The sequence below is a fragment of the Brienomyrus brachyistius genome, chromosome 9, assembly GCF_023856365.1.
Source record: "Brienomyrus brachyistius isolate T26 chromosome 9, BBRACH_0.4, whole genome shotgun sequence".
Classification (NCBI taxonomy): Eukaryota; Metazoa; Chordata; class Actinopteri; order Osteoglossiformes; family Mormyridae; genus Brienomyrus; species Brienomyrus brachyistius.
Genome location: NC_064541.1, coordinates 23,366,353 through 23,378,386, shown reverse-complemented (window position 1 = coordinate 23,378,386; position 12,034 = coordinate 23,366,353). Strand labels below are relative to the sequence as shown.

Below are 12,034 nucleotides of genomic sequence, written 5' to 3'. Positions count from 1 at the left end.
AAACCCTGCAAGTACTAAAAAGAAATGTTCTTGTGCTTAATCTTTTCATTTCAAGCAAAGCTTTCAAATGGGTTTTATATTTTTGCAATTATACAACTTCAAAAAATATACTGAATGAAGCAGCATAATTGTGGTTGGGAGGTGCACTTAAAATTTAAATGCATCTGGAATTGTATAGATTAATAAACGTACTGAACTCAGAGTTCACCCATGTATTATGTAATGTATTCCCAAAACATGGTAAAAATTATGAATGAACAGTAGTCTGTGAAACCCCCCAAAAGATCTGATTTTAAATAATCTGAAGAAGCATTCATTATTTTAGAAGATTTAACTTATGCAGGGTAAAATATTTCTGGTAACATTCTGAAAATCCATCCATTTCAAAGTGCTCATCCTGGTCAGGGTTCATGGGATATTCTGCATTTCCCTTAATTTAAAAGTTTATTAGTAGCAAAACAATCCACACAATGGCCGTGTATATAATAGGATCTCCAAAGTTCTACAACATTAGCATGTATGCTATAGCCCCACCACCCAACTCCACTACCACTTCTCTCTTGATGGTGCTTTTGAATGCACCATCAATTACCCTTTAAGTCATATTAAATATGTAATCTTCAGCAATGCTTCTTTAACATGGCAAAGCATTCAACCTCTAACTACCAGATTCATCAAACATGAGATTTTTTATTTTATTTTAGTATTATTTGTTTACGGGTATGAACTACTTGCATCATTGACAATTGATATATATTTATGGTAGCAGGTGTAGATCTCTAAATGCTTATTTATATTATTAGCTCTCTATGCAATGTGGTGCTAGAACATTTCTAACTGTTCCACGTAATGCATTTCAACTATTAAAAGTAACAGAACCAGGAATTCATCCTCTTTCTCCCCTCTATATAAGCCACAATGTTAGAACACACAAATACCATATAGCAATTTTGTATGTAACCTTTTCAAATGAAGCAAAAAGGGTGATTTAAATTAAAAGGACAAACAAATCAGAAAAACAACTTTCTTGGTTTAAAAAAAAAAGTTTTCAGGCTTTAAATTCTGGCAGCTTATGCTCGGTTGTTACTAATGTTTACAACGTAAGTGCTGGGCAGTACACGTGCATAGGTAAGACAATGTGCATGTCCACAAGGGACACTTCCCTTGGCAACACAGCCCCAACTCAACTGGAAACCAATGGCTAGAAATGAATTGGACACCACCCTGTTAGACATTTGCTTTCAAATTATTTAACTTCAGCGATAATGGTCTGCTGTCAAACAGTCTTTTACTTGGTTCTTAGCATTCGCTGGATCGACCTGAAAAGTAAAGAATTCATCAGTGTGGTTTAATTTCAGCAGTTTTGCAAGCATACAAGAAAGCAAATTTTAAACACCATGCCTTGAATCTTTAGCTGGGTTATGATTTATATGGCCCCATTATCAATGACAAATATGGAAAGTAGTTTCCAAGGAGAGTAGATAGCACCTCCGCTTGTGTACATAAGAACAAGTCAAGGCTTGTTTACCCTAGAGACTATGCTAAGTATTGGAAACTATGAATCAGTACAGTCTCAGTATAGTCAAAGTGCTGGTCATGCTTCTCTGTGGATTGGGTCATATTTGTCACATGACATTTTTTAAGCCAATCAAAATCACTGAAACGAGGATAGACAAGTATAGATCCTTTATACACACCCTGGTCATTGAGCATCTGTGAAGCTGCACTGCTACCAGTTCTTCTCCTGTGTAAGGACCAAATAATAAACAGTATTCTTTCTAAATGAGGAAAACGTTTCAGGTGCCTATAATCTCCATTATCCATGCATGAATAACTGCCATTAAATGACAAAAAAAAGGCCTTAGGCCAACACATTTACAGTAACTTTTGTGTAGATGTATTAGTATCCCATTCAGGGTTTGCCCCTGCTTATTTCTCTAGGTAAAAGCAATAACGTTAAATTAGAAAAAAAAAATCCTTAGCTTTATTTTTGTATAGCGCATTATCACATTACATCGTGTCAAAGCGCATTACAGCAAAAGTAAAAGAAAAGTAAAGAAATAGTTTTACTTGGTTTGCAAAGGTCATACTACTCACCTTTTGTCTTGGTTGAATTTGCATCTGCAATGTCCACCTGCAAAGACAAAAATGTTACTTTTGCAGTTCTTCTGCCACTGTATGTGTGCGTCCCTATGTGCAATTATAAGGACTTTGTATGTAAAAAATGATAATAATTACCATAAAGAATGATTGTACCAATGACACACTCCACATCAATGTGTCTGTTACAGTGCCCCCACTCCACTACTGCTTTCACAGATACATACCATTTCAAATGTTGAGCAAAGCTAAATGTAGAATAATTTATCATGATACATCGTGGAAGGAAAATTGGCTTCTGAATCTTCTGAAAACTGCAGTTACCAGATTCATTAAGCATTGAAGTTACATTCAAATGGATACCAACAAGTTGCATCAATGACATTTTATATGTGCTTATAATAGCTGGTTTAGATGTCAAAATACTTATTTTTAAAATTTGTTAAAACTAGTTTTCTGTTCAGCCCAGTCTTAACTCATGGCTATATGTTCATAAATACATTTCATGTATGTTTCTAAATTTTTTATACAATGCGAAATGTAGTTTTTTTTGTTTGTTATTTTAAGTGCTCATGTCCTTATGTATGTGTATTTGTACTGAAAAATACTCACTGAGAAGAATGGTGATACCGATCAGACACAGGATTGCTGCGAGGATCAAACCCCCAACACGAAGTCTGTGATAATCTACAGCAAGAAACCATTCACATAAGAATTCGCGGCTGCAGTGAAATATAAGACGTATAATGGTAAATAGCGTGAAGGCAGAGAAATTATGAAAAAATAGGAGAAAAATGACAATATAGTACTTCAGACAATTATCACAGAGAATATATGAACATTTTCTAAGCTTTAAAGGACTCACCAAAGGTGAAAGGATCGTCTTCGGATGCTGTAAGGTTAACAATTGTAATCAGCTTTTGAAAACAACATCACTGATTACTTATAAATATCTTACAGTTCAGTTTACTTTGTAAGTGTATTTTGGACAGCTTGCCTCACCAATCCAGTGTTATTTGCTTGTTTTTATTAAGGATGCTCTCATGTGTACTGTATTTTATCACAGGACTTAAAAATTTTGTAAAAAAAAAACACAGCTTGCAAAGAAATCTTGTGACTTGTGATTGATTTAATACATTTGGTTTTATATTCCTATCTAAACACACAATACACCTGTGTGGTCTTGGACACAATGGAATAAATGCTAAATACATACATCGCTCTGGATCCTCAGCAAAAACAATCGTAGAAACTGCAAGCAAAAAGAATAAAGATAGAAGGCTTTTAAGTGATTTTAGTATCACATGGTTTGGAACAGTGACCAGGGTTTAAATATAGTGGTTCCCCACTATTGCCGCCACCCTGCTGTGTACCCGACAGGGCTCCTCCTACTCTCTGATCCTGAATTTACTGACAGTAATGAATACCTACCATTTCTTGAAAGAAGCTGAAATAACATTGCAGTGACAGAGTATAGAGCTTGCTCTGTGTCTTTTTATGAAAGAATCACTATTAAGAAAGAACAATTTTGCCTTCAACTAAAGCAGTGATATTAAAAAGTAATATTAAAGGCAGTGATATTATGCTTCTTACGTGTAATGAAGACTAGGGCTGCTGTCTTTGCCATCTTGAACTGTATCTGGAAGGGAAATTCAACATTAAAACTTAAGACAAAGGAAATTTTGCATAAAGAGTATATATAACTGTGCTTTTAATACTCCTTTAAGTAAAGCAGTTTAATTACTGCTGTCTTACTCCCTCTATAGTCTGCATAAAACACTGATACTGGCACAATACTACAAATGTCTGTACATGCAGATCCTGAACTACCTCATTAAAATAACCCAATAAAACATAAAATTACTCCATAATGCTCCCTGAATTATGAAATATTATGGTTAGAAAAAGATCACTATTTGCAGAGGGTCAGTTTTGAAATTAGATCATAATACAGAAAGAAAAAATGCTACAAGTTCCAAACAAATGAAAAGTTAACATTTATTATATTAGAAATGAATTCCACCCCCCCCCCCCCCAAAAAAAAATAAAAAATCTGTAGCACTTCTGGTACAAGGCTCCTGTAAATTTCCATGGTGCTTTATTGGGGAATGATTTAGTTCACAGCTATTATGTATGCCTTTATAAAGAATACCACCCTAGGTTTTCATATTGAAATGTCTATCAAGGACAGAAAGAGCAGAGGGTGGGGGGGGAGATATCCAGGACTTGCAGTGAATACCATGACTGAAATTAATCTTCATTTCCAGGGTACTGCCATTTCATTCCTTTGATCACAACACGCTTAGTAAAATGCTACTGAAAAGGAGGCAGCATCTTGCTGAGGATGTAGAGTTCACACTGTAAATCCTCTGCACCACAGACTGGTCTCACGCTCATATTCTGAACTCAGTAACAGTTCAGAGGAGTAACAGTCTCCTCTGGACATTCCCAAAGGAGTCATTCATAGTAAACAAATTGCTTTTTAAATTATATCAATGTTGAAGGATTTGATGCAAACGTCTGCACATAAACCTGCAACCACCCACTAGTTATCTTAGTATATGTGGTGCTGTCGGAAATGACAGCATTGTATTCCCCGGACCGCTCTGTCATTTGGTCCAGCAATCTAATCCATACTTGTCCCACACTCACCAACTTGTACAATTTCTAGTAGTACTGGATGGATGACCTTGAAATATGAACGCTAATGTGTTTCCACCTGAATTCTGAGAGTCCTTGTTGTGATGTGTAGGTCTGAAAGGATGCTAATTCATTTATTGCACATTCCAATTATATGGCAATTTGCAGAATCTTTCCACACCAATTACATGGATACTCGTATTCCTTTGTGTACATTTTTGAGAATTAGGAAAAAGAGTTGGGTGGGGGGGGGGATGCTGGTGGGCAGGCAGGTGAGGGAATAACCAACAGAATTATGGAATTCTGTGGTTGAGCTGGGGACAGAACCACTTTAAAATTGAAGCACTCAGAAATATTAAAAATAATGTGAACATATTATATGCTTGTACCCATTATATGACACTTAAATTAAAATAATTAAAATGTGTAAAATAGACGAGCTCTACATACTGAATACACTAAACTGTACTAGAAACATAAAAGTTCACGGTGGGAAAGCTGATCAGTTAATGCTTACACAGAGACACTATGCAGAAATATCTAGCTGCTAGTACTGCTAAAAGGAAACACTAATACCGTAGAGCCTGGTGGTTAAAATCCCACAAAGTACACAGAAAAATTATACTAGTGTTAGATGGCAAACCTGCACACAATATTCTAGGTGGAATCTTACCTAGGAATTATATAATCTTAGCATCACTTCCCTTCTCTTAAACTCCACACACCTAGAGATGTAACCCAACATCCTATTGGCCTTTTTTATTGCTTCGCCACACTGGCGAGAGTGGGACATGGAAGCATCAACATACACACTGAGATCTTTCTCGCAATAAGCTACCTTTATTTCAATGGAACCTATAAAATATCTGTACTTTATATTTCTACTACCTGCATGGACTACGTTACATTTATCTACGTTAAATTTCATCTGCCAGGTATCAGCCCAGTTGCTAATTAAATCCAGATCCCGTTGTAGCCTCTTTGCTGCTAGATCAATATCTGCTACACCACCCACTTTGGTGTCTGCAAATTTAACCAGTTTACTGTATGTATTGGTGTCAATATCATTAATGTAAATTAGGAACAATAGTGGTCCTAAAATTGAACCATGTAGTACCCCACTACGAACGCAGGTCCACTGTGACATTGTGCCTCTAACAACTACTCACTGCTTCCTATCTGTTAAACAGTTTTTGATCCAAGCAGCTACAATTCCTAAAATCCCTGCAGCTTTGAGCTTAAGTAAGAGCCGTTTGTGGGGGACAACATAAAAGGCCTTCTGAAAATCCAAGTAAATCACATTGTAGGCCTTTTTGTGATCAATTTCTCTTGTAGCTTCCTCAGTAACTCACGTAAATTAGTTAAACGGGATATACCTCTCCTAAATCCATGTTGGCTATCCCTCAGAATGTTATTTGCATCCAGTTAAACTGATTGGTCTATAGTTTGCTGGATTACTTCTATCCCTTTGAATATGGGCGTTATATTAGCATGCTTCCAATCAGAAGGTACCACACCCGCAGATAATGATGTCTGGAATATTAAAGTTAAAGGCTGGCTAAGAATATCACTCATCTCTTAATACTATAGGTAAGATGCCATCAGGGCACTGCAATTTATTTATTTTGACCTTAGCTAGGCTTTGTACTATATCAGCCTCAGTTATTCATATATTGGTCAAAGATGACACTGAATTCATACTAAATGTTCGTAAGTTACTCATGTTCTCTACAGTGAACACCCGTATAAAATAATCATTAAACTCATTTACTATATCATTTTTATTTTCAATTATAAGGCCCTTCCTATCCTGAAAATTAGTGATTTCAGCTTTTAGAGCTCTGTTGGAGTATCCTTAGTCTCCAGTGCTATTTTTCTTTTGACATTCCTCTTAGAGAGTCTAATGTTTTTTTAACTCAACCTGTAGACTTAGATACTCCTGCTTAGTTTTTAAATCATTAATTTCCATTTGTGGAAGAGAGCCCTTCTCCTCCTGACTTTATTCTTAGTTTTACTTAGTAAACCACCTTGGTTGTAGTTTCCTAGATTTAGTTTTTGCTGGAAACAGGTATGAAGTCCTCTTACACTTGCAACAATGTGCTTTTAAAATATTCCCATGCCTCTTCAACCGTTTTGCTATTTAAACTTCATCCAGTTTACAGTTTCTAGTTTCAGTATTTGAACACAAGACTGAAGGTTGATTTATAATAGAATCTATGCTGGGGTAGTATAAATCAGCCTTGAAGCTTTCCTACAGTATAAAATTTAGTTTTATGAAAACAAATGTGCCATACAAAGAAAAATCTTCCACATTCTGACCCTCTGTTCTGCTGAGACACTACAGAAAGTGGAAACAAATGAGGCAAGTGGGAAAGGCTCCAAGACAGCCAACATTTTACAGAGCAGGATAGTGTTTGCCTTTTGAAAAGGGCATCATGTTACAGAGCAAATGTTTGCCAGCACGAGCTCCAGGGAGATTGAGTAAGACTGCCTGCGTGGACCAATTCCCCCCTATGCTAAGTCTGTTACTCTGAGGGCAACAACCTTCTGCAGTTCCCCTAAAGTGGGCTAGAATTCGTTTTTTGTCCCAACTCTCTGCAGTATTAGATACATGTGTCTATCCACCTCATATTATGCCTCAGCCCTGCTTCCTACAAACCAAAGACAGCACAATGATGACTAAACAGCCCTGTTTGAACCCTTGCAATCATCTTATATTACAGTACGAACGAGCATGATATGAGTAAGTCAGGAGATGGTTTTGGCCATTAAAAATGAGAGCTTGTTGAGACGTAAATGGATCTACAGTTAGGATGTTCTAGAATCCCCAAAATTAATAAACTTGGATCCTTCTATAACTCCACAGTAAAATAATACCTCCTGTTATGCAACATACTCTCTCAGGGGCCACTTTATTAGGTACACCTGCATGCCAGGTAGGACCCCCTACTGTATCCAGAATCACAAGTGTTTGGAGACCTTTTTGCTCACCACTGTTGTACAAGGGTACGACTCCCAAAAGCACAAGTGCTAACAATGTTAACAAATAAGCAACTTACCTAGTTGTAACCATGCAACTGAATGGTTCCAACTATGTTAGTTGCCAAGGGGAACTACTGCGAAACATACCCATGAGCTGTTCATTTTTATAAGTCAGCACATTCTCCTCTGACCTCACATTAAAATGGATCTTTTTGGCAACAGAACTACCTGTGGCTAGATGTTTTTTTTTTGTTTGTCATACCATTCTCTGTAACCTCTGCAGAACACAAAAAATCTCAAAACAGTGGCTTTCTCTGGGATGCTGGTGCCAGCATGTCTGGAATGAACCACTACACTAGGTTTAGAATCACTAGATCACATGTCTTAGCCACCCTAAAGCTAATTTGCACTGTAAATGAACCCCCTGATACTGACCGCATACAGTACATATTCAGTTGCAGCCACATAATTTGCTGTTTGGAGGAACACCGGTTTGTGTTAAAAAAGATACTTAATAAAGTGGTCACTGAGTGTGATTAACAGGACTTATGTTCATAAGTCACAATATGCAAGCCTTTTAGACACATAACCTGATATGATTTTATAAGCAGACATCTGTGATGACAGTTCGCCCTTGCTGAGATCCATACTCTTTGTCCTACATTGTCACTAACCATAATTGGAAAGGCTAAGCCCAGCAAATGATGTGACTTGACAATGGAATTCAGACTGCAGCTAAATTAGGAACTGCAGCCTGCCAATTCTGTTGCCACACCCACTGATGTATAATAAAAGTCAGACCACTTTACTGTACAATGCCTTGGTATAGTATTTACAGATAAATGGGGTAGCTCTCAGTCACCCTCCAGTACCCGGACCAGCAGCTCTCCTATAACCATGCATCTGCTGGCCAGTTTCTTTGATGTCCTGTCTTTCTTCTGTAGAATACAACTTGAAGAAATCATAAAAAGGATGAAAACTGTAAAAACAGTTGAAAGGAAAATGACCTTACAGGGTTACATTTTAATTGATTTTCTTATACGTGCATCATGCCCCATTACTAAAATTAACCAAACCAGAGTTAAAAAAAAAAAAAGATTAACATCATTGAACTGTTAATCCTGTTTGAAAAAGTACCAGTATGATACATTTTACAAAAATGCAGGTAATTATTTTATAGCAAAATTTCAAACTCCCTTATAAGTTCAAATACATCAAATTATTACACTATAGGTCCATACTTAACATGCTCAACTGTGCAGTTTGTGGTGCATTACCCATTGTACATTCGCCTACCATTCTAAACAGGTTATACTTGTAAATTTAAGTATGCAAATCCTGGTATTAACATTGTTTCAACTGATTTTGAACCATCATTCTGTGACCTTCTATGAAGAATGTGTGTGCCGGGCATATTAACAGTTTGTTTCTGAAGCTTCCCTCCTGTTCACAGATGGCAACTTGAGGCCCTCTCTAAGGGACAGGTTTGTTACAAACCACTCCTACCTTCATTCAGGCAGGCCAGCCCACCTTCTTTGAACCCGTTTGAACAATGATTTTCTATGCCAACATCACAAACAGAACTATTTTGTTTCATATCAGTAATCCAATATTGAAGCAAATCTTCGGGATTAAAATTAATTCAACTAATCACCAGTTACTAAGAACGTGATTCCTGCTTAAAGTGCCTTGCTTTCGTAAACTATAAGAAATGTGAAGAGGAATTAAGAGTAAACGCTACAAAAAAAAAATAAACATCACAATAAAATGGAAATGCTCTAATGATGTGATGACTTATGGAGCCATTTAAGCCTTATTTATTTTTTTAACAGTATGTCTAATGTGTAAATAACGAAACATATTATTGCCAAATAGCTTTTTGTCCTGGTTTGGTCAGATTTATGAAGGAGGAATGAGACTGGAGTTGACTTGTGTATTATGCGTGTATGTTGTTTTTGTTGTCTACCACCCAAACCGCCTTCAAGTTCTGCAATCCTTTCCCTGTCATTAAATCCAGGGTGGTGAATGTTCATCCCAGAAAAGCAGCCCAAAATGTTATAAGGCTGGAAACTGCTATGAGCTATGCTTTAACTAGCCTTTTTCATGGCTCAACTAGGGAGCACATTTGGAATAACACAGCAGTGACTCACGCTTCCTCCCGCAACCTCTGGAGATGACGTCTTTTTCTGAGGGGCTTTTATGCTCCGGCAAACCACTGCAGAAAGTTAGGCTTACAGTTTTCCCAGTCTTTACCTCCAATAAATACATCATTAGTTAATAAATAGGCTTCTCACCCACAATATATACATCTTTATTATTATTCCAAAATCCACAGAAAAAATGAATTCACTAATAATGAATCTAGTAAACATTTTGTATTAGTGCCGAACCACTACAATATATACCCCATAGACTACTGGCAAATATTGTTAAAAAGTTCATTTGACATTCAACATAATGCCAACAACTGCACAAAGGGAAAAATAAAAAATATTACCTCTTCGCAAACATTCTTAAAAGTTAATGAATATTAACTTAATGAATAAAAGCAAACAAAACGTACTCCCTCCTTACTTTAAAATGGATTTGAAGAGGTTACGGTTTCAGGATGGAAGATAAACCAGCATCATCATTTGAGAACAATGTGACCATTATTAAGTGAAATATCACGCCTTCTGCATAAACAGGCTATATTAAGGTGTTTTAGCTAGCAGCCTACCGATACAAGTTAAACGAAAAAACAACACGACCTATCAACTAGACTTAATAGATTTTGTGCCTTTTGTTTGGGAACTAGGATGGATTCCAGCTGGAGCCGTAAAAAGGCTGTTTAAACGTAAAGTACACTTAGAAATGAACCGTTTCCGAATATCAAAATGAAACTTGCGCACGAAAACCCTCTGCTGCGTGGCGTGATAACGCTTTTCAAAGATCGCAACATCATCTTCTTAAATCAGCTGTCAACATACGTTTGACGCCATCTTTTGAACGTGTCATACGTAATCCGAAATCAAACGTATGTTCGGAGTGTACACGTTTTGTCGAAACTTAAAACTTCGTATTTTAAAACAATGCTCACTACTATGAAAAGGTAGTGCAGCAGCCACTCCGTATACAATATATATATAGTGTGTGTGTGTGCTACAGGATAACAGATTACTTTAATACTACGAGCTTTCAATAAATTCGTAAAGATGTTAGCCGAACTGCAAACTGTTCAGGAAACTTACCGGATTCGAGGTAAACAGTTAAAAATCGCGTAACGATTCAGTTTAATGTTTCACCAGTTTGTTTACGCATTTTTTCCCAAAAATATATTATATCTTAATGATTTCCTCGTAAAGTCTTAATACGGTACTGAGCAAAGACATGCGCATTAAGCATAACATATATTGTCTCGTTTCAGTTAATAATAGCTAATATCGGAATTAAAATTAAATTAATCCATATAAAGAAAAGAAGCACTTACCTCTAAAGGGTAGAGAGTAAAGAAAGTATCAGAAAATGAAAAATAAGACTCAACCTTCTAACATTGAAACGTCGGGATCTTTTGCCGGAGTCAGAAGCCGACACCCTTCTTATTGACGAGCAACAGGTTAGTTCAGTTTGCAAGTGGGCTGAGTTTTGTAGGAAGCACAATGCTGAAGTGGAGGTGGGTATTCTTTGTTTGCCAGCTTCCGCTTATCCCAGCAACATGAAGGTCCCAAAACGACGATTCTGCTATTCGGTTTGCTTTAGACCGGAAAAAGACGTCCTGCTATAACAACAGAACGACAAAGCTGTTTTCTAGCTTTATTGCAACAGAGACTGGAAAAACTCCTTGATTTAGGTTCAAAATTGGCCATGAATGGTGGGGATAAAGAAAAATATTTAAATGAATTAGCACATTCACTAACAAAGCATAAATCTGCAAGAACTTTTTAAACACATGTTCGTAATATTATAGAAATTATAAACATGGACGTAGATCGTCATTTTTGCTATTGTTCTTCATAATAAACATTGCATTTACCATTATTAATGCCCGCAGCAGCTTTATGGAATCATGTAATTTTGTGGCAGCTACCAAATTCTATCTGAAATAATTTTATGTCTCATTTGAAATTATATGAGATTTATGAACAATGCAAACTTCCACGATAAAAAATAAGATCGTTCTTAAATAGGAAAGAGTTTTCTTTATTAATGTGGTATCAACATTCAGTCATCGTTGTTTTTTTAGGCACGTCCTTCCAATTTAATTCAACGATATGGTCCAAAAATTAAATGCAAGGAAGTGACCAAAATAACAAATTATACAGTAAGTGGTAAT

The 12,034-nt window shown here is 36.5% G+C and overlaps 1 protein-coding gene across 3 annotated transcripts; it reads right to left on the bottom strand.

Annotated features, from left to right (window-relative positions):
* Window positions 1-425: 425 nt before the first annotated feature.
* On the bottom strand, window positions 426-11,488 carry LOC125748465 (phospholemman-like). 3 transcript variants are annotated; one of them, XM_049024606.1, is made up of 9 exons: window positions 11,192-11,488; window positions 9,873-9,975; window positions 3,694-3,739; window positions 3,317-3,352; window positions 2,966-2,992; window positions 2,713-2,787; window positions 2,098-2,134; window positions 1,698-1,744; window positions 426-1,319 (listed from the first exon to the last, which is right to left on the bottom strand). In XM_049024606.1, exons 3-9 carry the CDS (start codon window positions 3,725-3,727, stop codon window positions 1,300-1,302), a joined length of 276 nt encoding a protein of 91 aa, XP_048880563.1. In that variant the 5' UTR covers window positions 3,728-3,739; window positions 9,873-9,975; window positions 11,192-11,488; the 3' UTR covers window positions 426-1,299. The 3 variants fall into 3 exon arrangements, with proteins under 3 accessions (XP_048880563.1, XP_048880562.1, XP_048880561.1); XM_049024605.1 differs by having other exon boundaries at window positions 9,873-9,937; XM_049024604.1 differs by lacking the exon at window positions 9,873-9,975 and having other exon boundaries at window positions 11,192-11,482.
* Between the last annotated feature and the right edge of the window lie 546 nt (window positions 11,489-12,034).

Bases quoted from the DNA above. Each gene is read 5' to 3' on its own strand.
- LOC125748465 (XM_049024606.1), bottom strand. From the start codon at position 3,727: ATGGCAAAGACAGCAGCCCTAGTCTTCATTACAC. The intron at 2,993-3,316 runs GTATGTATTTAG...TTAACCTTACAG, and splicing joins TGCTGAGGATCCAGAGCGAT to CATCCGAAGACGATCCTTTC. The intron at 2,788-2,965 runs GTGAGTCCTTTA...TTCTTGCTGTAG, and splicing joins AGACGATCCTTTCACCTTTG to ATTATCACAGACTTCGTGTT.